Raw genomic sequence first — 28,000 nt, forward strand, 5'->3', positions numbered from 1 at the left:
AATAAATCTAGACAAATTACTACTATCTAAGTAGGTACCAACCCTTTAAAACTATTTGCTAGGCCGATGCCTTCGCCTTTAAAACGTAATACCTAAACATACATAGGTTTAGGTATTACGTTTTAAAGGCGAGTAAGAAAGAATACAATGACATGTCTGCGGCACATACATAAATTATTATGATGTAGCTTGAAAAATCATCCCCGTAAAATAGAACCCACGACCTTTTGCTTGCCGGATGACTTCACTCAGTCACTGAGCTACGGAGACAATAATTAAAGTATAATGCGATGTGAGCCGTCAACCAATATTAAGACCAATATCCAACGAAGAATAATCTAAGCAAGGAAGCAAGAATGTCAGCTCACACGAGCCCAACGATTTTATCAATCGTAACTACAATCGATTATTAAATTGAATTATTGCAAACGAATAATACAAAAGTTAGCACAACCCTATTTTTTTTTCCTTTATGTTGTCAATACTGTATGTCATTGCCCTTTCCGTTTATAATGTTACCCATTACAAAAATATTGCATGTAAATGAGATTTAAATCACATTTTAGTAAGACATAAGCCTAACTGGTCCTACGTCGAAATTACGGCGAAGATATAGAGGCATAAAGTATGTAATTAAATTAACAACTTACGAGTATTTCAACGAGTCGATCTAACCAATTAATATACTCAATTAATGACTTTTTTCTTACTATTTTATTAAAATTATAAAATCTTAGACCACGGGAAAAAACATATTAAGCTAAATATTAAAAGAAACATAATAATTCATAAACACTATTAAGCAAAATATGTTTCTTTTAGGGTAAAATGGTTTTCACGCTGGTATCCCCAAAAGCAGGCGTGCGTGAGGGGCCCTCACTGAGGGCGTAAAAAAAGCGGAAACGCGCGCCATATTGTTGTGACCGCGCCGCGACTGTGAACGCGTCTCTCAGTGTTATTTGTTACGTGATTACTGTCGCTCGTATTGTTTTGTGAATGGAATATAAGTGTTTATAAACTGTTACCAAAGTGACCTACGATGCAATCAGGGAGTGGTACGAAAAATCCACCATGGGCTCGATCCAACGTGAATACAAACATGACCGGCATGAATCCTCAAATAATGGATCCTAACACCATGATGACTCAACAAGGGATGATGCCATTTCAACAAACACAGGCGGTGTTTAATCCTGGAATGATGCAAGCCCAAGGAGGAATGGCTATGCCCATGGCCGGTCAGATGCCGATGAATCAGATGGCCCAAGGTCAAATGTATCCCGGTAATGTCGTCGCGTATCCTACTCCACGTGCGATGAACCCTGGCATGTATCAAAACTCGCAGTCTAACTCGTCTCAACCAAACAGTGAACAGCGTGTGTTCACAGGAACTGTGACAAAGACACACAATGACTTCGGCTTCGTCGACCATGATGTGTTTTATCAGACGTCGGTCTGCGCTAAAGGTATCATTCCAAAAGTAAACGACAGAGTGTTGGTAGAAGCTACCTACAACCCTAACATGCCTTTCAAATGGAATGCTACCCGTGTACAAGTTTTGCCCAAAGGAGGGCCCAATCCAAAGGGTAACAATCCAAAATCTAATTCATATAATGCAGTGCCGCCACCTTCAAACAAAAAGCAGCCGCCACCACGCCGAAATAATGATGATCGGCCACCTAGAAGAGAAGAAAGAGTAAGTTCTAAATTTTTGAGGTTATATTTTTATAGTATTCCAGTATATTCAATAAAGTGAATCAAAAATATGCAAAGTTTTGTTTATATATCGTAGCACTCAAACTTAAATCCTATATTTGTTAACACAGAAGCGATCTCGCTCAAGAAGTCGTTCCCGATCAAGGATAAGCGGCCGTAACCGCAGAGATTCTCCTCCTCGCAAGAGGCCTGTAGTTCACCAACCATCGCCCGTCAAATACATCGTCAGAGTTCCTCGCATACCTCTGGATATGTAAGTATTGCATTGTAGGAATTTGATTCATCAATAATCAAAATTATAAAAATCATAGATTTATCATGCCCTATTTTAATTTGTTACAATTTTAGTTAAAAAAATACCACTGCAAATTGATGTTTTGCTGTGGTCTTTTTTAAATAATTTTATTGCAAGTGGTATTTTTAAAATATTCAATTGCCAGTGGTATTTTTTAATGATTCAATTAGTATTGATTGCACTAATCTAATGACTATAATTTTTTGCAGCCAAAAGATGGATGTACCTGGACTTTCTCAAAGATACACCAATTTGTACATCCCTTCTGACTTCTTCAATGCTCACGTCAAGTGGGGAGAAACGTTCCCTCCCCAAACACCATTTTCATTGAACAACCCTTGTGGATACCACATCATGAGCAGAGAAATTGATAACCCCAACCCGAATGACTCCGTGTTGGAGCCTCCAGATGCAGATTACAGGTTTTCAGCAAAGGTAAGGTTTTTGCTTTTTGAACTGCGTCTTTGGTCTATACTTTACTATATTGAGATTATTGATTGTAGTAAGAAAAATATACACAATAATACCATGAAATTACATCATGTTTTGTAATTACATGAACATGGTATTTTTATTTAGTATATTGGATCTTGATAATTTGATGTGCAAGGTTTTGCAATGAATATTGTATTGACTGATTAGTGCAACATAATTAGCACAATTTACTCAATTGATAATATTTTATCCTTAAAAGTGTCCTTTGTTTGCATAAATATTCATACTGATGTGTGTAGACCTTTTATATTTGATCAACTTGAATTTATGTGGCATTCACATGATTCACACAATAGCTACTTTGTTTCACAACTATGTACTTAACACCATTATTTTATTTCAGGTTATGTTGATTAGTATGCCTACGTTAGAATCCCTCTATCAAAAGTGCGGATTAACCAAAACTGATGACAAAGATAAGCGTCTTAGTAAATCACCATTACACCCAACAAGACTGATCAAATTTTTAGTTGGGCAAAAAGGAAAAGGTGGAGAAAACTTCGCAATCGGAGGGCCATGGAGTCCTTCCTTAGATGGTGAAAACCCACAAACTGACCCAAAGGTTTTGGTGAAAACAGCTATACGTACATGTAAAGCCCTAACGGGTATCGATTTATCCTCCTGTACCCAATGGTAAGTATCTTTGACATCAATATTCCCCTTATTGGTGATGTGTCCTGATTTCTGGTTTGTGTTCTTTTATCTAACAGTGGCCAAAAGTTTCATTAACACGTCCATCTTGCAAATTCGATAACCATCATAAAGTCAATCTAGCTGTTTGTTCCTGAAAAAGCTTTGGGCTACTGTTCGTGGAAGTAGTCATGGTACAGCACACATTCATTATGTGAGAGTACGGAGGCGTTAGTACGTCGTCAGTGGCGCAACTAATTGGATGCTGAGTTGATGTAGTGACTACCACGCTGTTGTATAACTCTCGTACCGGATGTGTCGTGTCCATGCGTGCGGCGGCGGCGCGCTAGTGAGTATGTACTATAACTGTATTACCCGCGCAGGTACCGAATGGTGGAGTTTTACTACTGGCGCGAGGGCAGCGGCGGCAAGTCGCGGCTCGAGTGTGTGGTGTTGTTCCTGCCAGACGTGTGGTCTGCGCAACCGTCGCGTATCGAGTGGAGCAACGTTCAGGAGCAGTATAAAGCTGCCTGCGACCACGCCTTAAGGAAACTCGACGGCGAGCCGGACTCCGGAGCGCAGCCCGACGCGCCCGCGGCGGCCACGGCGACGGCGGCGGACCCGGCGCCGGCGGAGAAATCACAAATTGTTTGTTCCTAGTTTTGTTCAGTTAAGATTCCGGCTGCGTGCGCAACTAAATTGAAGATCTTCTTTGCAGTGCTGCCGACTCCAATCTACCAATGGATGCCATAAAAACATCCACATTTTTTTCTTTATTTATCTCATTACGAAACCATGTGCCCCAGTTTTGATTGAATTTCGGCAATAATTTACGCTAGTAGATTATGAAAGAATTATATCCACATTAAATGCCTTTTTGCAACTTCTGGAAAGATTATAAGATGACTGATGGTTGTTTCTAATGTTTTCAGGAGACCTCTGATCTCAACGATAGCACGATAACGATTGATGAGAATGATGATGAGGAAGGAAAACCTGAGCCGACGCATTATTCAAAGATTGATATCAGAACGATCAAAGTAGACCAATTGAGACAAGAATTGCGGGCGCGAAATACTAGCTGCAAAGGTATGATTTATACTTTTCAATAAATTAAATGAAATAATTGTTGTTACAGCCATAGCATAGGTATCTAACGATTTATTTTTATTTTTTAGGTTTGCGTGCACAGTTGGTGTCTCGATTGTCGAAACTTTTGAAAGCTGAGGAAGACAAAGAGTCCAAAGGTGAAGAGGAATCAATGGAACTGGATGAAGACAATGAACAAGGCAAGGAAAAGAAATCTGATGATGTAGAGGGAAAAGACGAGAAAGAGCCTGAAGTAACAGAACAGAAGAATGAAGGTGACAAAGATGAACAGAAAAAGGATGAGGAAAAGCCAGAAGAAAAGCCAGAGGAGCCTAAAAAAGAGAAAACCGAAAAGGAATTGGAAGAAGAAAAGAGAAAGGCAAGTATTTATTATGGAATTTGATTGTCACAAGCAAACTATATTTGCAAACTATATAAACAAGCAAAGTATATAAGTAGTATATCCGTTAAGCTAGCACCCATAACACAAGCATTAAGTTGCTTACTTTGGGGCTAGCTGGCGCTGTGTGAAATTGTCCAAAGATTATTTATATTTCAGAGGTTGTATGTGTCTTGAAGATAGTCATCTTCAAAAATTGTAATGTAAAAAAATCTTATTTGTTTTAGTTGGAGAAAGAAAAGCAACAGATGAAGACCCGCTATGAACTCCCCACGAGTCCCCACATCATTGTGCATCCCTCAAACTCGGCGAAGGGCGGCAAATTCAACTGCAGTGTTGCCACTCTCTCCCTTTTGTTGGACTACAGGGTCACAGACAACAAAGAACACAGCTTTGAGGTTAGTATTTGCAAATGAGGTTTATAAATATTTTGTTACTTATGATAAAATCATCTAGGTCGATAGATTACTTGTTAAAATAAAGTTTTTAATGATAATAGGTAGCAGTTAGTCTAGAATTGAGCTATGTTATGCGCCAAGGGTGATATGACATCATGTCTGAAACTAGAGTTTTGAGTGATTTGACCATTGTGTTTATGGCAAGAATAAAATAAGAAAGAGGATCATTTTCACCATGAACTTGATAATCAGCAGTAGAATAAATAATCAAATTATCTAAATCTATAATAATATTTTATTTCAGCTGTTTGTGTTCGCCGAGTTATTCAACGAGATGCTGATGCGCGATTTCGGCTTCTACATTTACAAAACACTATACACTCTCCCTGAAAAACCGGAGGAGGTGAAAGAAGTGGTTGAGAAAACCGCCGAAAAGGGCGACAAGAAAGATACAGATAAGAAAGATGATAAGAAAGACGATAAGGAAAAAGACAAGGCTGACAAACGGGATGAGAGGCGCGATTCCCGCCGACGTGGTGACAGGAGGGTAAGTGTAACTTGCTTATTTTGCTAAAAGATACTATATTGTTGTTGGTTTAGGTAAGGCATTTCTCGAGTGGCGACCACGGGCTGGAAGACGTAGCGTGGGCAGGCCTCCTACTAGGTGGACCGACGATCTGGTAAAGGTCGCGGGAAGAGCCTGGATGCGGGCAGCGCAGGACCGTTCATTGTGGAAAACCTTGGGGGAGGCCTTTGTCCTGCAGTGGACGTTATTTGGCTGAAAAAGAAAGAAGAAAGAAGATTTATCTGACAATGGCCACGCGTTCGTTTTATTTCAAGATGTATCAGATAAAACTTAACTTCTGATTTTCATAAAAAGCGAATAATTTTAGATGACAAAAGTAATTTGTATTAAGAGGTACTGTAACCCGGTTACAAGCACACTCTAGACATCTCTGTATACATTTTAAAATGTCTGCTTCTTTTCTCAGAAATTGAACACTTAAGTTGAGCAAATAATGAACAACAAAAACAAAGATATTTACCCAGTATTTTATCAGTTCTCAATAATAATAACAACTTTATTGACGACTGAGCTGAGCCGAAATTATTATTAAAAAATGATAAGTCTCATATCAATATTCTAATTAACGTGCCTGTCTTCTACCCAGTCGGGCTAGGATGCGCGCCGTGATATATTTTATCGACGTCAAAATGTAAGGGCAAAATTGATATAATAGCGTGATAACCGCTTATCGCGGCGCGCATCCTAGACTTACAGGAGTTCCACAGCGTTGATAAGGCAGCAAGTCTCATATCAATATTCTAATTAACGTGCCTATCTTCTACCCAGGAGTCCCACAGCGATGATGAGCGCAGCAATTCCCCGCGCCGACGCAGCAGAGGCGTGGAACTACCGGCCGACCCTTACCTACTGCTGTCTCTGGTCTACTTCGACACGTCACGAGGCGGCAACGTCTCAAAGAAAGACCTGCAGAACCTCTTCATGGGCCTCGGACTCTCGCTGTCGAGGTCTCAGATCAGGGCTGTGCTTGAGAAAGTGTGCATCAAGGATAACTTCAGCTACAAGTGAGTATTATTTTCATCATTGTTTTATTTGGACTAATTCTAGGAATACAATTCCACTGTATGTACATTGTACACAAGCTATTTCTGTAATAAACAGAAATATTATGTCCAATTGTGTAAACAGTCTATTGTAATCGATTATTGTTTCTATAAAGGAAAAATCAACAAACCTTAACATGTCAATGTATTTACAGTTATTAATAAATAATTACACACGTTTGTAGCATAAACGTAGGTCTAACCAAAACATAATGAAATAGCAAATAAAAATGAATTTCCTATGACAAAGTGAGGCTTAATTTTTATAGGTATTTTATAACGATTAATGCTCATTGTGTAATAAATATATTTTATTTGCACAGGACTCTGATTCAAGCCATCAAAGACCTAGCTTCAGGCACGCCAGAGGCGATTCAAGACTTGCCGTTGGACACCACGGTTGCGACTACCGAAGTACCGCCTCATGTAAGTTATTTTTCAAAGAGAGATGCGCAGAACGTTTTGACGTTACCATTAGCCAAAAAGATATTGCTATGGCCACACAACCATAAGCGTGAGAAGTAAATGGTCAGTATGTTTTATAAACTGTTTTTCTTTCATAGATTGCTGAATTAGAAGCAACAATTGCAACAGGAAACCGCAACTTATTGCCTGTATTCAACCGGCCGAGCGACGAAGAAGGACGCTCCGGTGAAACTCAAGATGTTAGCGACACAGGTATGTCTGAAATTGATTTAATTTTATTTGATTCAATTGAAGCTGTAGTTCTCATTTTTGCTATTTCTAGTTAAACTTTTCGAATAGCGCGAATGTACTTGTTTATCACGTGCAGCGTCACTGCCGGACGTACCTAATAAAAGTTTCGTGATTGTATCGATATAAGCCAAGCCATGTCCAGCAGCTGATAGTATACATGGAGCCTTAATTTACCGCCTTATTGAGCCAAGTCAGAATATCATATTGAGTATTTTGACCTCGTTTGATACAACAAACACAATAAGAGATATGTTTCATTGCAAATTGCACTCTAAAATTATCACTTCACGGGATTTTACAACAAAACTTTTATAACGGTAAATAAGATATTTACCCTCCCGACGTTTCAATGAGGGCTATCGTTTTAGCGCTCACCAGTTAGCGCCACTGTAGAGTAAGGTCCTGTCACTTGCTAGTAGCGAAGACAGTGGCACCAACTGGTGAGCGCTAAAGTGGTAGGAGGACTATCGCATTTGCACTCATCAAGATGGCGCCACTGTAGAGTAATGTCCTGTCAATCGCCAGAGGTGCCAACTGTTAAGTATAAAAACGATAGCCCTCATTCGGTTGCAACATAATAGTTTAAAATACTAAATTGCACTCTATTCCTTGAACAGGAGTGGTGATGTACAAGTCTCGCATCGTGGACGTGGGGGCATTAGTAGCGGCCGAGGCCCGCGGGTCGGCCACGCGCGCTCGCCTCGAGTCAGCTTTAGAAAGCGCCCGCGCCGCACTTAGGGCCGCACGCGCCGCCGCCGCCTCTACGCAGCAGGCGGAACGGGGAGCTAAGACGCAGCTGTCTGACCTGTCACATAACCTGGCGGCTGCGCGCGCAAGGATCGCGTCGCTCACGGTAACTATTGCAGTCATTTATACACTTATTTTTCAGTGCTGTGCGCATCAATGTTACCTTGCGCATAGTACCTATAACTCACGCGCGCTCACCTTGAGTCAGCGCTAGAGAGCGCTCGCGCCGCGCTTAGGGCCGCCCGCGCCGCCGCCGCCTCTACACAGCAGGCGGAACGGGGAGCTAAGACGCAGCTGTCTGACCTGTCACATAACCTGGCGGCTGCGCGCGCAAGGATTGCGTCGCTCACGATAAATAGTCGTTTATACCTAAAGCCCGGTCTCCGAGCACGTAGAATTTTGTCCAATGACCCCAAGCTACCTATCCTTATCGCTCGCGCGTAATTACGTTGCTGTTACGCTCGCACACTCACTGCGGGCGCCCGTTGCACAATCGCGACAGTAATATAATTACGCGCGCGCGATAAGGATGGGTAGCTTGGGCTCATTGGACAAAATTCTACGTGCTCGGCGACCAGACTATACAATCAGTGTGCGCATCAGTGTCAGCTTGTCAGCTCTAGAGAGCAGCCGCCTCCTCCACGCAGTAGGCGGAACGTGGAGCCAAGACAACTGTCAAGATCTATCGCACAACAACACGCCTCGCTCACGGTAACTATCAACCATTATAGGCTCTTCGTCTAAGCCAGCTGGACGATTCAGCATCCAAGCAGGGCGAATCTGTGTGGAACTGAACACTGAGCACAACAAAGCTGAACACCTGGAACGGAATAGATACCAGTGAAATAACAATCGTAGGCTGCATTGATTCCCTCTAGTAATCCCCAGATTAAACTAAATAATCTTCCATTCTAAAACTTCATTTTGAACTTCAACTAGAAAAGCAAGGTGTCAATTTCGTCTTGCTGAACACAGTGGTACCATGATACTTACACTTCTGTTTGTTTACAGGCGAGCTCCAAAATATTCCACTCCGCATTGAAGAGTATCCAGTCCAAAGTCGAAGCTGTGGTCAACATCAAATACGAAGACGATGACGTCGTGGAAATCGTTAACGGCCCCACAAAGTAATTTCGAACATTCATATCTTATTCACATACTTTTCATGTGTATATTTACAGTATATTAATCGAAATGTATGTTTTAGATCGGATGCAGAAACAAAGAAGGAGAAAGTTGATGATAAATCCGACGCTTCAAAAAAAGAGGAAGACAAAAGTGATTGTGAAGAGGTCACAGTGACAGAGGAAGAAAAAGATAAAGAAGGTGACGACACCACTGCAACAGGCATGGACCTTGATGACAAAGAATAAACTCTTGCATCAAGATAAACAACAATTAGTTATTCTTATACTTATAGCATTCAGAAGAAGCAGGAGCTTCTGATAAGGACACTAAATTAAAGCTGTAAATACAAACTTGACTCAGAATACAATTTAATATTTGAGATGATGAGTGCAGTGAATCTTGTTCATTAAGTATAAGGTACTTAGATTATTTGCATTTTTCATTGAATCATTACAATCATTGTTTGATAAAGTATGGAGAACCAAGTGACATGTTTTTGATGGAGTCTTCAATTAACTTAGAAGTTATTTATCCGAGAGGATAACGCAATAATGATCGATTTATTTTGGGGTTACAGGTGATCCATTGACACAAATTTATTGTGTCACCATTATTTTAATTATTGTAAGAGTCTGTAGCTTGTAAGTCTTATGTTTTCTAAGCGACAAATGTAACGTAGGTTAATTTGTTGATTAGGGAATTGTGCTTTGAATTCAATAATAGACATAAAATATAATAACTACCTGTTTTATTTCTTTCTCCCTTACAATCCAAGTCTTAATTACACTAAACTACATTTATCTAAACAAGATTACTCTAACATGTTTACACTTAAAAATTTAGATAGATCATACATACTAGAGTGGATATATTTATAGATAAATAATGAATGCAGTATACAATAAATGCATGTGCACATAAGTCTTATTACAGTAATAATAAATCAATACGTGAATATCTATTATAATCTTATTCTACTTAAAATAACGTGTGTAAATATCATTTAAAATGGAAAAGTTACAGTAATAATTTAGTCTAAAAGAAGGCACTCACTGGGGGAAATTCTAAAAGCGAATGTTGGCGGTGAGTGCCTTATTTTTATTGCCTCAAGGGTCATAATCATGATAATTATAGATAGTTTCATCCACGAAGATGAACCCCACCTTTCTTCCGCTAATGTTTGAGTGTTATCGGTATACGCTAAATTATCCATGAGTTCACACACACTAGAATAATGACGCTTGGATCAAACTCCCCGCACCCCGCGCTTCCCTCGACCAAAAAGTGGTGGGGCACGTCTTCATGGATGAAACAATCTATACTTGTGCGTGTCATTCTAAACACACGGCTCGACATAGTTCCCTGGGAAGAGGCCAGTGACCCCGTCCATGACGCCTTCCCACCAGCCATCGTCGTTCTTCTTCAGCACGTATATGACTGCACTCTCCTGGAATGACAGCTCGTCTTCCTTGTCAGCGTAGTAGTCGTAGATCGCAACCACTGGAAACAGACAACGTTTTAATGACTTGCACAGTTTTAAAGACAATTTTTGAAGCTAATAACTGACCTTTCTCAATGTAATTCTTTGGCACCCAACCAGGCAAATCCTCTTCATCAGGAACGATGGCTGGTACAGCACTTGTGTATTGAGAGTTCATCTTACTCTGCAAAATAAACAAAATTTCCATAAGCACAATATAAATGTAAGATTTTAAACTTTCGCGTTCCATTTCATCTAAAATAATCAAGCCGTGAGTACATAATGTAACTCATTTATAAATGTCGCGTTAAGACCCGTGTCTTTCTATTTTAGTCACAAATTTGTCCAAGTACCTAAATGCTGGTGATTTTTAGTCAATTTGTGGTTATAAACTAGCTCAGAAAGTTAATAAAAATCCATACGCTAAGATGGTGCGGTCGTCCAAAGGCATCGTGGGCCAGTTCATCGTCCATCGGCGGTGGCGGCAACGGCGGGGACACGGAGCCACCGCGAATGGACGCTCCGCCAGTCGATGAGGATGAGGCACGCTAAAACAAACAGTGGGCTGGCTGAGTATGAGTTTACATCAAACGTGCTCACTAGTGAGCGCGTTTAAACAATGTATGAAAATCTTAGATTTTGAACGTTTCCCGCTAGGGGCGCTGTACAATATAATATCATCGTCATACATTTAATGTCATTTTTTGACGCGCTCACTAGTTAGCGCGTTTGATGAAAACTCACACTCAGCCCTCAGCACATTAATCATAGCAATTGCACAATTGCACTGCAAAAATAGTTGCTTATTTCACGTGGAATAATGGCAGTCTTGATTCACTATCTTGATTGTCTCTTACCTGTCCTGGCAAACTCATGGAATGTTGGCTGTGTTCACCATCAGACCCGATCAATGGAGATGGCGGAGCTAAAATGAAACAAAAAACATGGAATAAGTGAATTGTTACAAAATATGGAGCTAAAGCCTGGTCCGTGAGCACGTAGAATTTTGTCCAATGACCCCAAGCTACCCATCCTTATCGCTCGCGCGTAATTATATTGCTGTCGCGACTGTGCGACGGGCGCCCGCAGTGAGTGTGCGAGTGCGACAGCAACATAATTACGCGCGAGCGATAAGGATGGGTAGCTTGGGGTCATTGGACAAAATTCTACGTGCTCACGGACCAGGCTTTAGAAATAATCGTAAGCTTATAACACACTTACGGGGCATACTGGAGTGCAGATCTTGTTGAGAATAGTTTGATGGTACTTGATGCTGATTTGGGTGGACCATACCAACCTAAAACAATAATGTTTTTGTGTATTTTTTCTGCAATCTATATATATAAAAGAAAGTCGTGTTAGTTACTCCACTTATAACTCAAGAACGGCTGAACCGATTTAGCTGAAAATTGTCAGGGAGATAGTTTAGTGCCAGGAGAAGGACATAGGATACTTTTTATCCCGTTCGAAATTAAAAAAAAGTCTGCTTATTTATTGCCATTAAGGCGGAACAAAGTTCGCCGGGTCAGCTAGTTAATTATGAAATTCTTAACTAAAATTCACAAACCAGAAAGGTATAAGTAATTATTTAGATTTGATGTGGTAATATCAAGCAATTATGTCACGCTTCATTACTTTAAACTAAATACCACTGACAATATTTATACACTGAGTAATAATAATTGAAAAATAATTGCGCACTAAAAAATAAAGTAATAGTTTTATGAATAATGAACAGCTAGATTAATTACCATTACGTATTACTTAAGTTTCATATTTGCTGCTTGATCAATTAGGCTTTGAGACTGTCTTTCTAAATTATTATACCTGGGCTTATTCCATTATTCCCCGTTGACAATACCCGTCAACGGGGATTAGTGAACTTTTTGTTCACTATTCCCCGTTAACGCCAATGTGAACTTATAAAATCAAAATAAAATCCTAATATAACGGGCATTAATGAACTTTTTGTTCATTTTAATCCCCTTAATAGTGGAATAAGCCTATACCTGAGGCTGGGCCACCGGCAGTGTGGAGTATCCAGGAGGTCTGCGTGGATAGTTTGGCGCGTAGTGCGACGGCACTTGAGGCGGCGCCACGGCTGGCGGCGTGCGGTACTCGCGTGATGACTTGCCTGCAAAAGATATAGATATTATAGTTTTTTTTTTCTATATTTTCAGCACAATAGTAGCCATTGTGTTGCAGCATTTGGGTAAAGTTAACTTGGGGTTCATACCAATTTACTTTTATACACTAATATTATAAAGAGGAAAACTGTTTGTTTGTTTGGTTGTAATGAATAGGCTTAAAAACTACTGGACCGTTTTTTAAAATTCTTTCACCATTTGAAAGCTACATTATCCACGAGTAACATAGGCTAAATTTAATTTTGGAAAAAAATAGGGTTCCGTAAAATATGTAGATAATGTAGTCCACACGCGCGAAGCCGCGGGCAGAAAGCTAGTTTAAAAATATTTTCAGAAATATAATTTCGATGTGTCTTAAACTTTTGGAATGCTAAATGGTGACAGCAAAATAAAGCTCTATTCTGAATGAAAATTTTTGCCTTTTATTACTTCAATAGATGAAAGAAAAAGTGATTATTCAATTGTTCAAAAACACAGTTGGCTTCTGTTCTCTCTATGTAATTATTCAATTACAATATTTGAACCTTTTTAGCTACTAATGACCCACAATATCCTATTCTGTGATGGAAAGTAAATGATGATGATTGAAAAAAAGATGCTGACTCCTTAGTCAGTCACCTTTGACTGAGTTTCTTCCACCACTTCTTCTCAGCACCAGCCCATATGTTGTCCCAAAGTGGTGGCAGGGCAAGTTATATTTGGGACATGTATAAGTTCCCTGGAAAGTGCCTATGTACTGAATAAACTATTTCATTTCATGTTTGTCTTACCAAGAGTGCCACGTCCCAAAGTGCCAGTGTTGGCAGCAGCTGCAGCCCTAACAGCGGCAGGCGGAGTGGGAGGCTTGGTAGTGGGAGCTGGGAGTGTAGCAGAGCTTGGGGCCGACCCTGATCGGCGGCCACGGGGGGTGCCTGTCTGGCCTCCGTTCCAACGGGCCCCGTGTCCAATGTCATCTAATGCTGATTGAAACAAAAGTAGAATTTATGAATAAAGTATGATATTAGAAAGTAAAAAAGTATTTATTACTAAGAGATGTCACATGTACAATTTTATTCTGGCGGTCTCTGGATTAAGCAAGAAAGCTTGTATCGCAGCCGCCAATATGATTTTTGATAGAAATAAAAGTTCTAAGACTTTTTTCTTAGATTTGAGCTGCACTAATTTTTTATCAAATCTTATTGATCTACTGTAGATAGAAACCCATCTATTAGTTAACTAGGTTTATTACTACGTTATTGCTTACCTGTGTAATCAATACTTTTCCTAACATACTTGATTGGTTTTTCAGGGTTGGCTGGAGCTATGATTTTGTACTGCCTAGTGATGACCTTGTTGGCTGTTAGCACACCGATCTCCCTCCTCGCCACTTTCTCTTTGTGTATAGCAACTGTCTGTGCGATATGGTTCATCTGACCTTCCATTTCAGCCAACTGCATGGTCTGAAGCTCTAATAATTGAAGAAAGTTGAACGCAAGTGTGTTGATCTGATAGGCCACACTCGCCAAAGATTGTGTCGTGTAGTTCTTCGTACTCTCTAGCGCTAGTCTCTTGTTTTCCGACTGGAAATAGTTGGCTTCACAGTATTCTGCTACCCGTTCAAGGTTCGTGTGACTGTCGGTGAGGTGATTACGACCCTCCGGGATTTCCGTTTGGAGTAAAGCCGCTAACTCGGCCATTGTGCTGTAGTTCTCGTTCTGTTTTAGCTGGTATAATCTTAGATATAAAATATTGTAAAGTAGGTAGTATTATCAGTAAGTAGCGCACAGATTAGAGAGTATGAAGTAGCGTCTGCAATGCGTAATGAAACACTTCCTTCCGCTGGAAACTCGACTCTGCAATAGTTGATTTCTAAGTAAATGTTTTTCTTACACAAATAGAAAATACACGAGACGTTTTTTTACTTAAATTAATTAACTACATTTTTTTGATTTTGTAAACAAAATAAAAATATCCAGAAATTACAAACACAGGCACACACCCAAAATTTGTCGGATGAAAAATCACAGAAAAAATAAACTCAAGTGTCATCAAAGTGACTGACATTTACGTCACTTTTTAGTGTTGTTACTTTTTTTATTTATTCAATTGATATTGAAATGAACAGTACAAATTTAATAAAATTAAAGTTTAATTTTTACAACTGATTTGTATGTGTAGTCTACTCTAAAGTTATGACCACATTTCTGACCAAAAATCTAGAACTAATTAACTAGTACTTGACGAGATATAAAACCGGACTTTTAATAGCTCTTCGATTTCAATCACTTATGCTCACCTCTAGTTATGTCATTTTTATCATCTGTTTTGTCTGTGGTCTCAATTGTACAAATTCGTACTTGTCGTAATTTCATTCATGATGTAAAAATTCCGAGTTTCTTTTTAGTGATTTTGTGAGATCAACTGGAATTTTAAATCATTTGATAGAATCGTTGACAAAACTTTATTAATCTGATTAGATTTATACATAAGACGATGGGAACCAACGGGAACGGGAGGCGCGGGGGCACAAAACTCCCCGATGTCCGTCGCCCTATTGAAGAAGGCGATTGTATCAACGATATGGAGAGCCCAGAGCTGGATTTTATATACGACGATTGCGACACTCAAACAAACGAAATAGCGGAGCTTTACAGCTACACTGAGCACCCGGAGTTCCAACTGAACGTGAAAGCTTTCGAGGATATCATGGAAGAGTTCAATTACCCTCCTAGCTGGCAGAGATTGACAAATAAACAACAACGAACAGTGATAATGAAACTATTAGAGCATTTAGATGTTGCAGTGAGTGATATTCGTATGCGTGCGACGAGGTGTATATTCTACCTGGCGCAGGGTTGCTGGGCTGAGATGCAGTCTGATGCCGAACAGGCCCATTGGGCCAGGGTTAACGTCATGACCCTGTATGATATGGGAACGTTTGCTGCTTTTGTAGAACTTCTAAACCTTGAGATTGTGAGAAGCAGTACTGCCATAGCATCCAGAAAACTAGCAGAGTCCCTAGCAGACTCAACCAATTTGCGTGTCATTTTATCTGTCCTGTATTTAATCACAGAATACATGAGAACTGAAAAAGACAATCCTGAGTCAGAATATGCTCATCTGGTGAAGAATTTCAAGGAAGAACTTGGTACACCTTTTGGTGAGGAACTATTGCCAGTGAAACTCCTCAGTATGGTGACACATCTGTGTGCAGGAACCACTCCACACTTTCCTATGAAAAAGGTTTTACTTCTTTTGTGGAAAGTGTTACTTGTATATTTGGGTGGTTCAAAAGAATTGAAAGAGAGAAAAGCTAGATTGCGAGAAAAACATGGACTTCCACCTCTTCGTGAAGATACTCTGGAAATCATTAAAGGTATGCGTGCCAGCTCCCCTCCTCCAAGTGCTGCAGATATGTTGGAAAATCAAAATCCTGGACAGAGAAAAATGAAGGAAAATGAAAGAGCATTGAGGAGACAAACTTTTATGAAGCAGACTTCTTTGGATGAGTCTGATGAACAAATATTTGTTGACAAAGAGGAAACTGGGAATGGCTCTGAAGATTACTCAATGGAGTTCCAGACTATGCCTGCTGATGGCACAAGAGGGGACAACAACCAACAATGTCCATACTACATGTACTTCAAACAGTTTGATAGCCCACCTCCGCCACCACCTCTGCCCAGAAGTTTGCCGTGGCAGTCCAAAGTGCGACAGAAAGACATAGACATGTTTTTGGACAATGTCAGAATAAAGTTCGTTGGTTATTCTCTTCCTGGAGATAGGCAGACGATAGCTGGCCTCCCACAGCCAATTCATGAAGGCATAGATATATTGAAGAAACACATGTACACAAGCTTATCTGAAATCCAAGCTGAAAGAGAAATAGAGATTGCTCGAAGTCCACTCACTAAGGGTGAGAGAGATGTGGAAGAAACTGAAGTTGAAGTATTGTATAGAGCTATGTTGCCAAACTTACCCCAATATATGATTGCTTTACTGAAAATACTTCTGGCTGCTGCACCCACGTCTACAGCTAAAACATACTCAATAAACATCATGGCTGATCTACTGCCTGAAGAAATGCCCATGACAGTCCTGCAGTCTTTAAAACTGGGCATTGATGTAAATAGACACAAAGAAATCATTGTGAAAGCAGTCACAGCCATATTACTCTTACTATTGAAGCATTTTAAATTAAATCATGTATATCAATTTGAATTTATGTCTCAGCATCTGGTTTATGCTAATTGCATGCCCTTAATACTCAAATTTTTCAACCAAAACATTTTGTCATATGTTGGAGCTAAGAATTCCATACCCATATTTGACTTCCCGGCTTGTGTCATTGGAGAACAACCTGAGCTGACCAAAGAATGTTTGGATATTGGAGATTCATCAGTTCCGTACTCGTGGAGAAATGTTTTTTCGTGCATAAACCTGCTGAGAATTTTAAACAAACTAACTAAATGGAAGAACGCAAGAATCATGATGCTTGTAGTATTCAAGAGTGCGCCGATTTTGAAACGCACACTCAAGGTTAGGCATGCTCTTATGCAATTTTATGTTTTGAAGCTACTCAAAATGCAGACGAAATATCTGGGGCGACAATGGAGAAAAACGAACATGAAGACCATCAGTGCCATTTATTCCAAAGTACGTCATCGGTTGAACGATGATTGGGCTTTTGGTAATGATGTAGACGCAAGGCCTTGGGACTTCCAGGATGAGGAGTGTGCATTGAGAGTAAGCGTAGACCGCTTCAATCACAGGCGATATGGCACTGGAGGTGAACAAGAAATAGATCTGACTCCCCTTGAAACAGATATTAACAGTATTCTTGAAGCAAATGTTGAGCTTGATGAAGAGTTTAAAGAAAACTATGAGCTATGGCTAGAACAGGAGGTGTATAATAACGAAATAAACTGGGACATATTACTGACAGCATGAATCACTTTTATAAAAGTTTGTTAAGGTTTCATGTTGATATACTTTCTTAATACTTAATATTAATTGATAATAATGAGATTCCCTGATAAATTACATGCTTATGGAAGATTATGAATGTACTCAAAGATAATTCAAGATGTCATTAGACAGGGAAGAAATATTTTATTCTTTTTGTAATATTTTTACTACAAATTGATGTCTTTTTGCTTTAGATTTATTTTCTTACTTCATTGGTAATTTTATAGTGGAATTTAAAAAATTAAAAATATCTATATCATGACAGTATTTATATATTTAAGCATGTTATATCAAATTTTAAATAACTAGATATGCATTAAATTGTCATGTATTAAATGCAATTTTTGCTTAGAGTGGTAGTTGTCTCATCTTATGTGTAACATTTAATTATAATGAAGTAAAATAAAGTTGCCTTTAAACATCAGAACTGATATTGACAACAAATTGTTTTTTGAACCAGTTTTGTTAAAATATCTAAATAGAGTAATCAAAATAATGAAATGGAATTACAATATTGAAGCTAGATCTTTTATGGTTTTCTAAACAAGCTTAATAATGTATAGTTAAATAGTTACATTAACAATAAAATTGTATTGAGACATTAAATACTTCTTATTTATTAACCTAGTGGGATAGTTTGATGGAAGAGATCGCTTTAAAGCGATAATACCATTGTAACATAGTAGGCCACTAGATGGCGGTGTCTTGTTTTAAATCACGGTATGATTTGATTATCACTGATTTTATAATCTTATTGCATTATCAAGAACCCATCCGTTTTATCCTGTATACAGAATTTTTGGGAGGTTTTGTTGTATGGAAAGATCCTTACAATATGAATCTCGTTCAAGTTCGCAACTTTATTTCGGCTCTAGTAAGTAGATGTTTGTGTTTCATTGAAGTCAAGAAAAATTTGTACCTAGTACATGTAAAATGCTTAAAGGGTAGGTAGGTAAGAAAATATAGGAGTTGAACACAAGATTTTAATTAAATTAGACGACAATGTTCACTTTGCATTATCAATTTTTTGCTACTAAGTAGGTAGTTTGTTCTTTTACCGCTATCAATTTAATTACAAACAGCGGGAGCATAGAAAAATAATATTCCCAGAGCCAGGTGGTTTGTTCCCACATCAAACGTCTATTAGATGACATCCGAACATTTGTAATGCTTCCAACAATGCAAAGGACCCTTTTATAGCTCGGTTGAGCACTTAAGCGGCCGGGGGGTGGCGTGAAGCTTTTATTGGGGATGCTAATAGGTATAACGAGGTGAAAGTAGGTGGTTGGATCTCCTTGGATATCCTTTCTTCTTGTCATCAGTTTAGATTCAGGTTTTGGGACTAAGCTACTTTTCTTTGAAAAATTTTTTCGCTTCTCATTTTTTACAATCTTCATTGACAATCTTCTAAGGATTAAATATTTACCTACTTACTCTTAGTTGATCAAGGAAGAAAATGTTTTTTTTTTAATCCAGCAGACATGACTGTTTTAAGATCTTTGATTCTCTGATGGCAACAAAGATGTTTTAAAATTCTTTTCCAGAATCGCGAATGTGTACCTTATCCTAAACTAGTTATTAGCCGTTAGCCGCCGTCTCATTTGGGTCGGAACAGTCAAGATTTGCTCTAGAGAATTTTCCGCTTCGTAAACCGAGAAAACTGCTATCAACATGCGCGCACGCACAGCGATTGTTAGTCATTTCACGACAGTTTTTTCTGAGTGACAATTCTAAAATGTTCTCTACAAGTTTATTTGTTTTGTTAATTTTAAAAGCAGTGTATTCTTCAAAGATGTATTCTAATGATCTTAATGTGAATGATATTTTGCGAACTGATCTGATGCCGACCTTCTTTATGTTGAGTGGAGAAGAGAATAAGACTGAGAGTGTTCCGGAAATGAGGACCACTGATAGCGCTGAAGAAACGACCTACAAATCAATAAATGGATCTATTGATGCAGCTTTGTCCACTTTGGCGTTCCACAGGTAAAGTTAACGTCCATCTTTGGTTCAAAATCATTTCAAAATACATAAATTCAGGTTTTGTTCAATCATGTGGGCTTTTACAGCCCTAAAGTGTGATTCAAGCCTTCACAAAGTTCTCTCCGAAGTTGACTCCGAATAACACCTACCTATTTAGTATTTACCACCACCTATTTTCGCAATCATCAATGTAAGTAGCTAGGTATGAGTAGGTAAAATATAAAATATTCCAACTTACTTATGTGAACTGTTAATAGTTAGGTATTTATTTAATTTAACCATTTAAACCTTTCAGACAAATGATGAACGAGTACCACTGCAGAAACTACGTGGCTGAGCAAATACTGGAAGAAATGGGTAAAAGTGTAGTCCAGAGCCGCGTCGGGAAGCCCTTCGGGTTTGAGGATCTTGGTGACGTCAACCGGCGCTCGTCAGACCTGAGGAGCAGTGCGCTGTTTGACATCGGCTCGGCGAACTACCAGGAGTGGCTGAATAAGTTAGTAAATTAACTGTATTCAATTTTATTTTTAGTCAGGTCAAATTGGGTAAAGTGGGAATCGAACCCATCACCTTTCGTTGCTGGACGACTGCTCTCATTCTTAAGTTATTTTGCATTTTTCATTAATTTTGAATTTAGAATGCGTCAAGAAGTTAAGATTAGGGTGCTAGAGCTCTACATTACACAAATCAAGAGTTTAAGTGCTTTAAGTACCCATTACCTACTTAATTGGTTTAAAAATCTGATGAAGAAGTTTTTGTCACTAAGTAGGTCGTAGACTACCCTGTTCATACTTACATGTAAGTATGTTGTCCATGGTAGGTAGGTACTTTTCATAAAGTTTAGTTTTAGGTGGAACTTACATCACAGCTTTACACTTTATATAATATCTTTGATACATTACATTTTAGAATAGCTGCAATAAACAACGGCTACCGCCAGTTGAGCGCAGTCCCCAACCTCGAAGCTGGGGGTAACTTCACCTTTCCAACTGCCAGCGGCCCTTCCCAACCCCGGGACAAGTATGAGGTCTACGAGCCCGCTGAACCAGAGGCCACGTACAACGAACCAGACGCGGCGTACCAGGATATATCCAAATACAGTAAATCTTTTACTTATTTAGGATAAACTAACAGAGGTGGATAGATTCCATAGATCAACTGTGATTTCTAATTCCGAAAATCGGGACCCCTTCACTCTACCCCGAAAGAAAGCATTTCTGAATATAATATGATCTAGCTAGTAGTTCTACTTAGTTCGGTTCCTGAAAACAACAGAAATCAAAGTTATTATTATTCTGTGGTTGTACCTACTACTTACTTACTTACCTACTTATGCGCCTTGCCAAACCTTGAGTTTATAGTTTTTTGAGTTTCTAGTCTCATTCTTGAAAAATTTGCTTACCTATTTTAGCTTTAACAAAACATAATGAAATCGATGGGTGCCTGGAATAAAGCCGCAATCGACAAAACACAATTTTACAGGAGAAGAGATTTAGTGAAATTTTTGAATAATAACTAAACTACGAGGCGTATCCAAATGGTTTGTATATCAAACGATGCGTTATTTTTTCTGGAGTAACATATAATGTGCATAAGGTTATAGTGCTTAGAATATACCTTAAAAAAGGTAGAAATACATATTGCCGCTTCATACATTGAAAATCGGTTCCGTAAGAGTCCATTGTGGTTTTATTCCGGTAAAAAGTGCAAAAGTAATCATACAGCAATAGTGCATTGCAGCGTTGTGCGCTGATCTGAAGGATGTATGGCGAATACATTAATAGCGGTTTGCTTGAATTTAATGATCGACTTGGAAAATGTACTGGTGAGTGCTGTGTACATTATATGTTCATATGGTCCGTATCGAAATGAGTACAAAGTTGAATATTACTTGTAGAAGTTTGAAATAAAACTTTTAACATTGAACATGCCACGATTATTCTGGTAAACAAATTTCCGGGAATAACGATTCAATATCCATAGTGCTTTTGGTAAATCAGCCAGTTTCAAAGATAAAATTCTGAAAAAAAATCACAAGGTGTATAGGGACCCCCAGATTACGAAAATCGCTTAATCGGAAAACTGCTGCTATGGCTATTGCGGCTTTATTCCAGGCACCCATCGAAATTGAATAGGTACTGTAACACAATTTCTGTTTCAGCTCATTTAAATTTATTGCCAAAAGTGCTATATTGGCTTCTCAGACCATAGCTACATAGCCTACCTACGTCTAGGTACAAACTTATTAAATCTTAACGAGCCGGTTTTTACCCCGTCCGGCACCGGCCTCGTCGACACACGTCCTTTAACAAGACTATTTCTAGGTGGAGCCTACGAATACTCAATGCCGCCGCCGCCGCCGCCACTGTACCACCACCCGTCATCGCAGGAGCCGGAGCACGAGGAATACTCGGTGGAGAGAGACGGCCACGGGCTGGGCATCTCTGAACTGTTTGACATATCGCTCACGGGGATAGCCTTCTTGTCGTTCGGCATGTTCGTGCTGCAAGTGCTTATGTGTATTACCATGGTAAGTCCTTATTCATAATCAGAGGTCAGAATCAGGTAGAGTCATTTATGTACTTGCATCGAAATGTTGATATTAATGTGGACCTTTCCGATACACCAAACAAAACACAATAGGAAACAAGTAAGCGCATTCGACGAACCGAGGTAAGCGAATGAGCAGAGTGAATAAGTAAACCGATATGTGGCAACATCGCGCGGATTTGTTCTGCTCTTTAAAATTAATCTCGGGATTTCCACTTTATTCTTTCGCTGTATGAAATCAGTGTAGGTAAGTAGGTACATGAATAACTCTACCTAATTCCGACCTTTGTTCACAATAGAAGTTTTTTTATCCACAACGAGGAAGCTCTAGGCCTGTATATCGCCTAATGGTAAGTGATGATCAGATTGAAGGTGGAAGCTTCACCTGGAACGGAATCCTCAACCACGGAGGAGCTGGCTATCTTACCTCTAAATGCCGGAACACAACAATGCTGTTAACATTATTGTTATTGCGACAGACTTAGGTAAGATGGTGGTAGCTAGCCAGGCGGACTAGTCGAGTGTAAGTAGTTACAGTCGAAATAACATCAGACTGTAGGCGATTTTGCCGGCGTACCTACCGTCGAAAAGTACACAGGTACATTGTATCTTAGTTTCAACCAATACTAGACAAAGGCTTTCTCCAAGGATTCCAACAACAATCTTTCCTGCGCTGCACGCATCCAGGCTTATCGCGACCCTCAAAAGATATAGTCGGTTCACTTAATCTGCCTAGTTGGGCACTAGGTCCCTACGTCTTCCGGCCCGTGTGGTTACCGCTCGAGAACTTTTCTATCCCGAATCCCAACATTGTACCCTATTTACTGCCAATTTCTCAGAGTCGTGATACTAATTCGTTTACCTTTACAGCATCCACAACAAACTCAAGTGATGCAGATGGTCGACAACAGCGATTCTATGAACGTCGACGACGTGTTTCGATTCAAACGCGACACGGAACCTAGAAGAAGCGTCGTGGCTTCTATGAACACATTAGCGCGCTACGCTCTCATAGCGCTGAGGCCGCGGTCTACCCAGTGCCTGTATCGAGCGCTATGTCTAGGCAACAAGCACGCGAGACAGATACGGGATAGCAGTCGCTATTGGCTTCCTGTGTGGCAGTAAGTAAATGTTTTGTGTACTAAACTTATGTTCGCGACTTCTCTTGCGAGGACTTTAGCCTGTAAAATCATCATTTCGCGACTTGCGGGATAGCAGTCGCTATTGGCTTCCTGTGTGGCAGTAAGTAAATGTTTAGTATCTATACTAAACTTCTGTTCGCGACTTCTCTTGCGAGGACTTTAGCCTGTAAAATCATCATTTCGCGACTTGCTTTCATTAAAAAACTCTTGAATAAGTAGTTTTCATTTTACCTATCCCTACTATGTAGGTAATATTGTCACGCCCGTATTCACAAACGATGCTTGCTTAAGTGAAGCAGCAAATCGAACGCACAGCGTTGAATAGAGCTCTGTGATGGTTCATGTGCCACCCTATGCGTCCACGTGCACTGTGAGACATAGTAATGTTTGCGAATACGTATATTATTATCTATACTTTGGGAATTTGCGTCATCAAAAATGGATCATTGGTTACAGTTACAATATTTACTTTCGTATAATAAACGAGTAATGGATGTGAAGACGAAGTAAAACTTCATAGTTTACTATCAAGACGGTAAATAACTTGCTACACCTTCTGTATTGCTATACATAAACACGCTACAAAGACATGCTCTGTTGGCTACCTGTGTCACGGCAAGGAATCTGATTTCTGCTGGCATGCTTCGGGGAAATGTTGAGTTTCCTTTTTAACATCAACGACCTAGTCATCAGTATCACTTCCAATTATGCAGTAGCATGCAAGTAATTATTAGATGTTCTAAATACTACACAATATCGGGTGTGAAATTATGCCCTGGCCCCCGGTGGAATTTGGACCCACTAGCTTAAATACTGAGGATGGTATCAGGTAGGCAGCCCTCTATCAGAATAGAGCCACATTTTTTATTTATTTAAGTGTCTACACACCCATATGTAGAGTCATTTACATACTTATTTATCAGCCCCTTGCATTTCAAAATAATTGGTCCAGATTTTCATACATAATAAAAGTCGTTATTTTAACCCATTTAGCCCTACCGTACCCTATGTGGTACGGTACCTTTATGAAAATATTTTGAAGAACCAAACTGTTGTTAATTTGTAAAAATGATTGTGACAGTAAGCTTAAAGTGATTATTTTACATAAAAATATTTAAAAATATGTTTCAACAAGTGGTTTTGGAAATATTTATAAAATTCCTCGACAGAAAACAAAAAAAAAATTTACAATGTATTTAAGAAGGTATAATTTCTTATTATTCATGGTAAATTATGCTATTTATCAATTTTATTTAAAAAATAGAGTACAATAGATAACATGACTACAAAAAAAATATTATTGAGATTATTTTTATAGGGTTTATTCCAGTCTAAAGTAGGTGTACCGTATAAGGTACAGTAGGTCTATCCATGAGCACATCATGCGAAAAAATATTTTTTTATTTCTATTATTTTTATTTGTTTTAGGCTATTGATGCTTCACTATATTGCCATAACTCACGAAAGATTTGATAATTTCAGCAAAAATAAAGCAATGTTGGTATTTATCTACTGCTATCTTGTCAGATGACCGCTAATGATGATCAGACTGACAAAGATTTAGGCGATAAAGATAGTGTTAATGTAAATAATTACCCTCAGAGTTTTCTTCGATGCCTACCGTACCCTATGTGGTACGGTACCTTTATGAAAATATTTTGAAGAACCAAACTGTTGTTAATTTGTAAAAATGATTGTGACAGTAAGCTTAAAGTGATTATTTTACATAAAAATATTTAAAAATATGTTTTAACAAGTGGTTTTGGAAATATTTTAAAAATTCCTCGACAGAAAACAAAAAAAAATTTACAATGTATTTAAGAAGGTATAATTTCTTATTATTCATGGTAAATTATGCTATTTATCAATTTTATTTAAAAAATAGAGTACAATAGATAACATGACTACAAAAAAAATATTATTGAGATTATTTTTATAGGGTTTATTCCAGTCTAAAGTAGGTGTACCGTATAAGGTACAGTAGGTCTATCCATGAGCACATCATGCGAAAAAATATTTTTTTATTTCTATTATTTTTATTTGTTTTAGGCTATTGATGCTTCACTATATTGCCATAACTCACGAAAGATTTGATAATTTCAGCAAAAATAAAGCAATGTTGGTATTTATCTACTGCTATCTTGTCAGATGACCGCTAATGATGATCAGACTGACAAAGATTTAGGCGATAAAGATAGTGTTAATGTAAATAATTACCCTCAGAGTTTTCTTCGATGGATTTGCTAAATTTCCATCGTCGTGTTGCTAAATGCGATTATGGATAGCACTAAACGTAACAAATCAGAAGAAGCCAGGTCTTCTTCAGCTATCCTCACTAACTTCGGAGAAGGTAGGAAAAAAGAACCAAATGTAGTTAGTATCACAGAAAACGTCTTACAAAATATGCCATGTGTGATACTAGTGATTATGTGATTTTATTTTTATTTTATATCATACAAAAATAAATAAAAACCTTCTTTGAACAACGACTATGTTTTGCTTGCTTATAGACCTACTGTACCCTATATGGTACGGGCTCCCCACGGCCCCCTATTTATGGAATATTTTTTTAAATATTTTTTTCATGATTTTTAGGCACCCCTTTGTAAGTTTTTGCTGAAAAATCAATTTTTAATTACAAAAATAATTATCGGTCTAAATGGGTTAAGCTGTATAGCTCAAGGAATTATGGTGACTAGTGTCCATGCAAACCCTTTTATACGAGTAGGCTTCCTTCGTTTCTTCATTAATATATTTTATTAGTAGTTTTAAGGACGAAGCACACTTATCGACCCGGAAACGGATCGTAACCGTATCAACGCGAGGCGGTCAGTATTTTTTGTAGAAACTCCATACTGCAACACACACTTATTGCACCGTAAGGTAACGTAAACGCGTCGCCTCGCGGTTAATAGCACGCGGCACGGCGAAAGGCGATACGGTGTTGATCCCTTTCCAGGTTGATAAGTGTGCTATGACCTTTAGTCGTAACCTCAGATCATAGAAGGGAATAGATGTGAAACGGGGGCGTGGCGCGTGTCTCCGCGATATGCCCAGAAACGAACATCGGCCGCGTAGCTAGGTTAGTCGCGATTCAGTCGTACTAAGGAAATGTTCTCCGATATTTTGGATAATGCGTCGTTACGTGCAATAAAACAAGTGAAATGAAGAACTACAGGAACAATGGAGTCATTTACTACATGTAAGTATTGCAAATCAATTGGTATTTTGCTTATAAATAAAAAAAACTAAACATTTTTACGAACGAATTCAGTGCCGTAACAGTTACTATGATATCGAAATCAATGGTGATAAAAATTCTAACACACTTGTACATTGACGATTTAGTTAGCCACCACTTTATGTCATGCTCAACTACTGCGCAATGTATTTAATTTCTTTCGATATCCACTGTCGTGTGAAAATACACAGTACGGCCGCATGTGCCGGTCGTAACATAGTGCCGTGCTCGTGTTCTAATGCGGTTTCCTATTATCGATAAATTAGAAGTAAATTATAATTTTCTATTCTGTAATTTTAAATAAAAAAATGATGTGTTACTTGGGATTATAAGATTTTACAAAAAAAAAAATAACAGTAGAAGTAATTAGTAACTGTCAACTATGTAAGAAGTAATTAGTAACTGTCAACTATGTAATCACTATAAGAGCTAGTTGAAAGCCTAATATAGGCATTATTTTTGATAAACATAATGCGGTACGCAGATCGCCATAATTAAAAAGTAAATGCGTGATAGTAGTTAATAATAACGTATAATAATAAAAAGGTTTTCATACATAAGCATTTTGTGAAATCAGTTTCGAGCCTTGCCCCTAGCGATTTAAAGTATCGATATCTTGTCGACTCCATTTTATCTTTGTTCTCTCACTAACGTTTTCAATGTGTGCGTCACGTCACGCGGCCATTGATTGGCCATAAGGCACGCCTTCTGGCCAATCACAGCACTTTTAAGCCGGTTGCACATGTTGTCGTAGACTCTGAGTTGCTTTGTTTTTACACAGTTGAATGTGTGTGTGGGAGCTGTGGTGGGGGAAATGTGGGGACACTGGTTCTCGTTGTAGTTACGCGCGACTTCATATCTATTCTCTTTCTATGATCTGAGGTCGTAACCAAGATGCTTGTCACCAGTGCGGGTGTGGCATGGTCGCAGGGAAGCGCGTTAGGCGCCCTGAAGGCGGCAGCGCTGGGGCTGGGCGGCGCCCAATGCGACACTCTCTACCCGCCCGCCCACTGCCAAGAACAGCGATAACGCGAAGTGGTAATACAAACTAATTTATGAGTATTTCTCAAAAAAAAATGTACATTTTGAAAAAAAAGTGTGCTTTGAAACAGTTCAAAAGTTTTATATTTATAAATCATCACACAAAAAAAACACACACACAATTTTGAAGGATGAATATTAATCTTTAATATAACGAAGAATTATAGCTATAATCCTACTTATAACCAAATATTAAGATATTTTAAAAATAGTCCTTTTTTACCT

At 38.7% G+C, this 28,000-nt stretch overlaps 4 protein-coding genes across 5 annotated transcripts; 3 read left to right on the forward strand and 1 right to left on the reverse strand.

Moving 5' to 3' along the window:
- Window positions 1-897: 897 nt before the first annotated feature.
- LOC114365703 (cell division cycle and apoptosis regulator protein 1) lies at window positions 898-9,900 on the forward strand. 2 transcript variants are annotated; one of them, XR_003656974.1, is made up of 15 exons: window positions 898-1,696; window positions 1,827-1,969; window positions 2,221-2,446; window positions 2,850-3,139; window positions 3,520-3,784; window positions 4,069-4,225; window positions 4,315-4,604; window positions 4,853-5,023; window positions 5,328-5,570; window positions 6,378-6,613; window positions 6,976-7,078; window positions 7,216-7,330; window positions 7,987-8,467; window positions 9,128-9,243; window positions 9,324-9,899. XR_003656974.1 is itself a non-coding variant. In XM_028322336.1 (15 exons), exons 1-15 carry the CDS (start codon window positions 1,040-1,042, stop codon window positions 9,487-9,489), a joined length of 3,414 nt encoding a protein of 1,137 aa, XP_028178137.1. In that variant the 5' UTR covers window positions 899-1,039; the 3' UTR covers window positions 9,490-9,900. The 2 variants fall into 2 exon arrangements, 1 of the variants encoding a protein (XP_028178137.1); XM_028322336.1 differs by having other exon boundaries at window positions 899-1,696; window positions 7,987-8,222; window positions 9,324-9,900.
- Abi (tyrosine kinase Abl) lies at window positions 9,866-14,626 on the reverse strand. Its single transcript, XM_028322337.1, has 8 exons — window positions 14,115-14,626; window positions 13,642-13,830; window positions 12,734-12,858; window positions 11,946-12,021; window positions 11,582-11,649; window positions 11,147-11,272; window positions 10,812-10,908; window positions 9,866-10,744 (listed from the first exon to the last, which is right to left on the reverse strand). Exons 1-8 carry the CDS (start codon window positions 14,545-14,547, stop codon window positions 10,581-10,583), a joined length of 1,278 nt encoding a protein of 425 aa, XP_028178138.1. The 5' UTR covers window positions 14,548-14,626; the 3' UTR covers window positions 9,866-10,580.
- A 541-nt stretch (window positions 14,627-15,167) lies between these two features.
- Window positions 15,168-18,319, forward strand: Strip (striatin interacting protein). Its single transcript, XM_028322321.1, has one exon. It carries the CDS (start codon window positions 15,344-15,346, stop codon window positions 17,798-17,800), a length of 2,457 nt encoding a protein of 818 aa, XP_028178122.1. The 5' UTR covers window positions 15,168-15,343; the 3' UTR covers window positions 17,801-18,319.
- Window positions 18,320-19,534: 1,215 nt separating this feature from the next.
- Window positions 19,535-27,785, forward strand: LOC114365699 (uncharacterized). The gene is made up of 6 exons (XM_028322333.1): window positions 19,535-19,804; window positions 20,097-20,297; window positions 20,711-20,901; window positions 22,126-22,331; window positions 23,222-23,472; window positions 27,643-27,785. The coding sequence occupies exons 1-6, from the start codon at window positions 19,554-19,556 to the stop codon at window positions 27,761-27,763; spliced, it is 1,221 nt and encodes a 406-aa protein (XP_028178134.1). The 5' UTR covers window positions 19,535-19,553; the 3' UTR covers window positions 27,764-27,785.
- The last annotated feature ends 215 nt before the right edge of the window (window positions 27,786-28,000 follow it).

The sequence above is a fragment of the Ostrinia furnacalis genome, unplaced genomic scaffold (genome assembly GCF_004193835.3).
Source record: "Ostrinia furnacalis isolate ACB-3 unplaced genomic scaffold, ASM419383v2 OfSCF7613, whole genome shotgun sequence".
Lineage (NCBI taxonomy): Eukaryota > Metazoa > Arthropoda > Insecta > Lepidoptera > Crambidae > Ostrinia > Ostrinia furnacalis.

Bases quoted from the DNA above. Each gene is read 5' to 3' on its own strand.
- Strip (XM_028322321.1), top strand. From the start codon at position 15,344: ATGGGAACCAACGGGAACGGGAGGCGCGGGGGCACAAAACTCCCCGAT.
- LOC114365699 (XM_028322333.1), top strand. From the start codon at position 19,554: ATGTTCTCTACAAGTTTATTTGTTTTGTTAATTTTAAAAGCAGTGTAT. The intron at 22,332-23,221 runs GTAAGTCCTTAT...TTACCTTTACAG, and splicing joins TGCTTATGTGTATTACCATG to CATCCACAACAAACTCAAGT. The intron at 23,473-27,642 runs GTAAGTAAATGT...GCTTGTCACCAG, and splicing joins TATTGGCTTCCTGTGTGGCA to TGCGGGTGTGGCATGGTCGC.
- Abi (XM_028322337.1), bottom strand. From the start codon at position 14,547: ATGGCCGAGTTAGCGGCTTTACTCCAAACGGAAATCCCGGAGGGTCGT. The intron at 12,022-12,733 runs GTATAGGCTTAT...TTATTGTTTTAG, and splicing joins TGCCGGTGGCCCAGCCTCAG to GTTGGTATGGTCCACCCAAA. The intron at 11,273-11,581 runs GTAAGAGACAAT...TGTTTGTTTTAG, and splicing joins CCATGAGTTTGCCAGGACAG to CGTGCCTCATCCTCATCGAC.
- LOC114365703 (XM_028322336.1), top strand. From the start codon at position 1,040: ATGCAATCAGGGAGTGGTACGAAAAATCCACCATGGGCTCGATCCAAC. The intron at 1,697-1,826 runs GTAAGTTCTAAA...TTGTTAACACAG, and splicing joins CACCTAGAAGAGAAGAAAGA to AAGCGATCTCGCTCAAGAAG. The intron at 7,331-7,986 runs GTATGTCTGAAA...TTCCTTGAACAG, and splicing joins TCAAGATGTTAGCGACACAG to GAGTGGTGATGTACAAGTCT.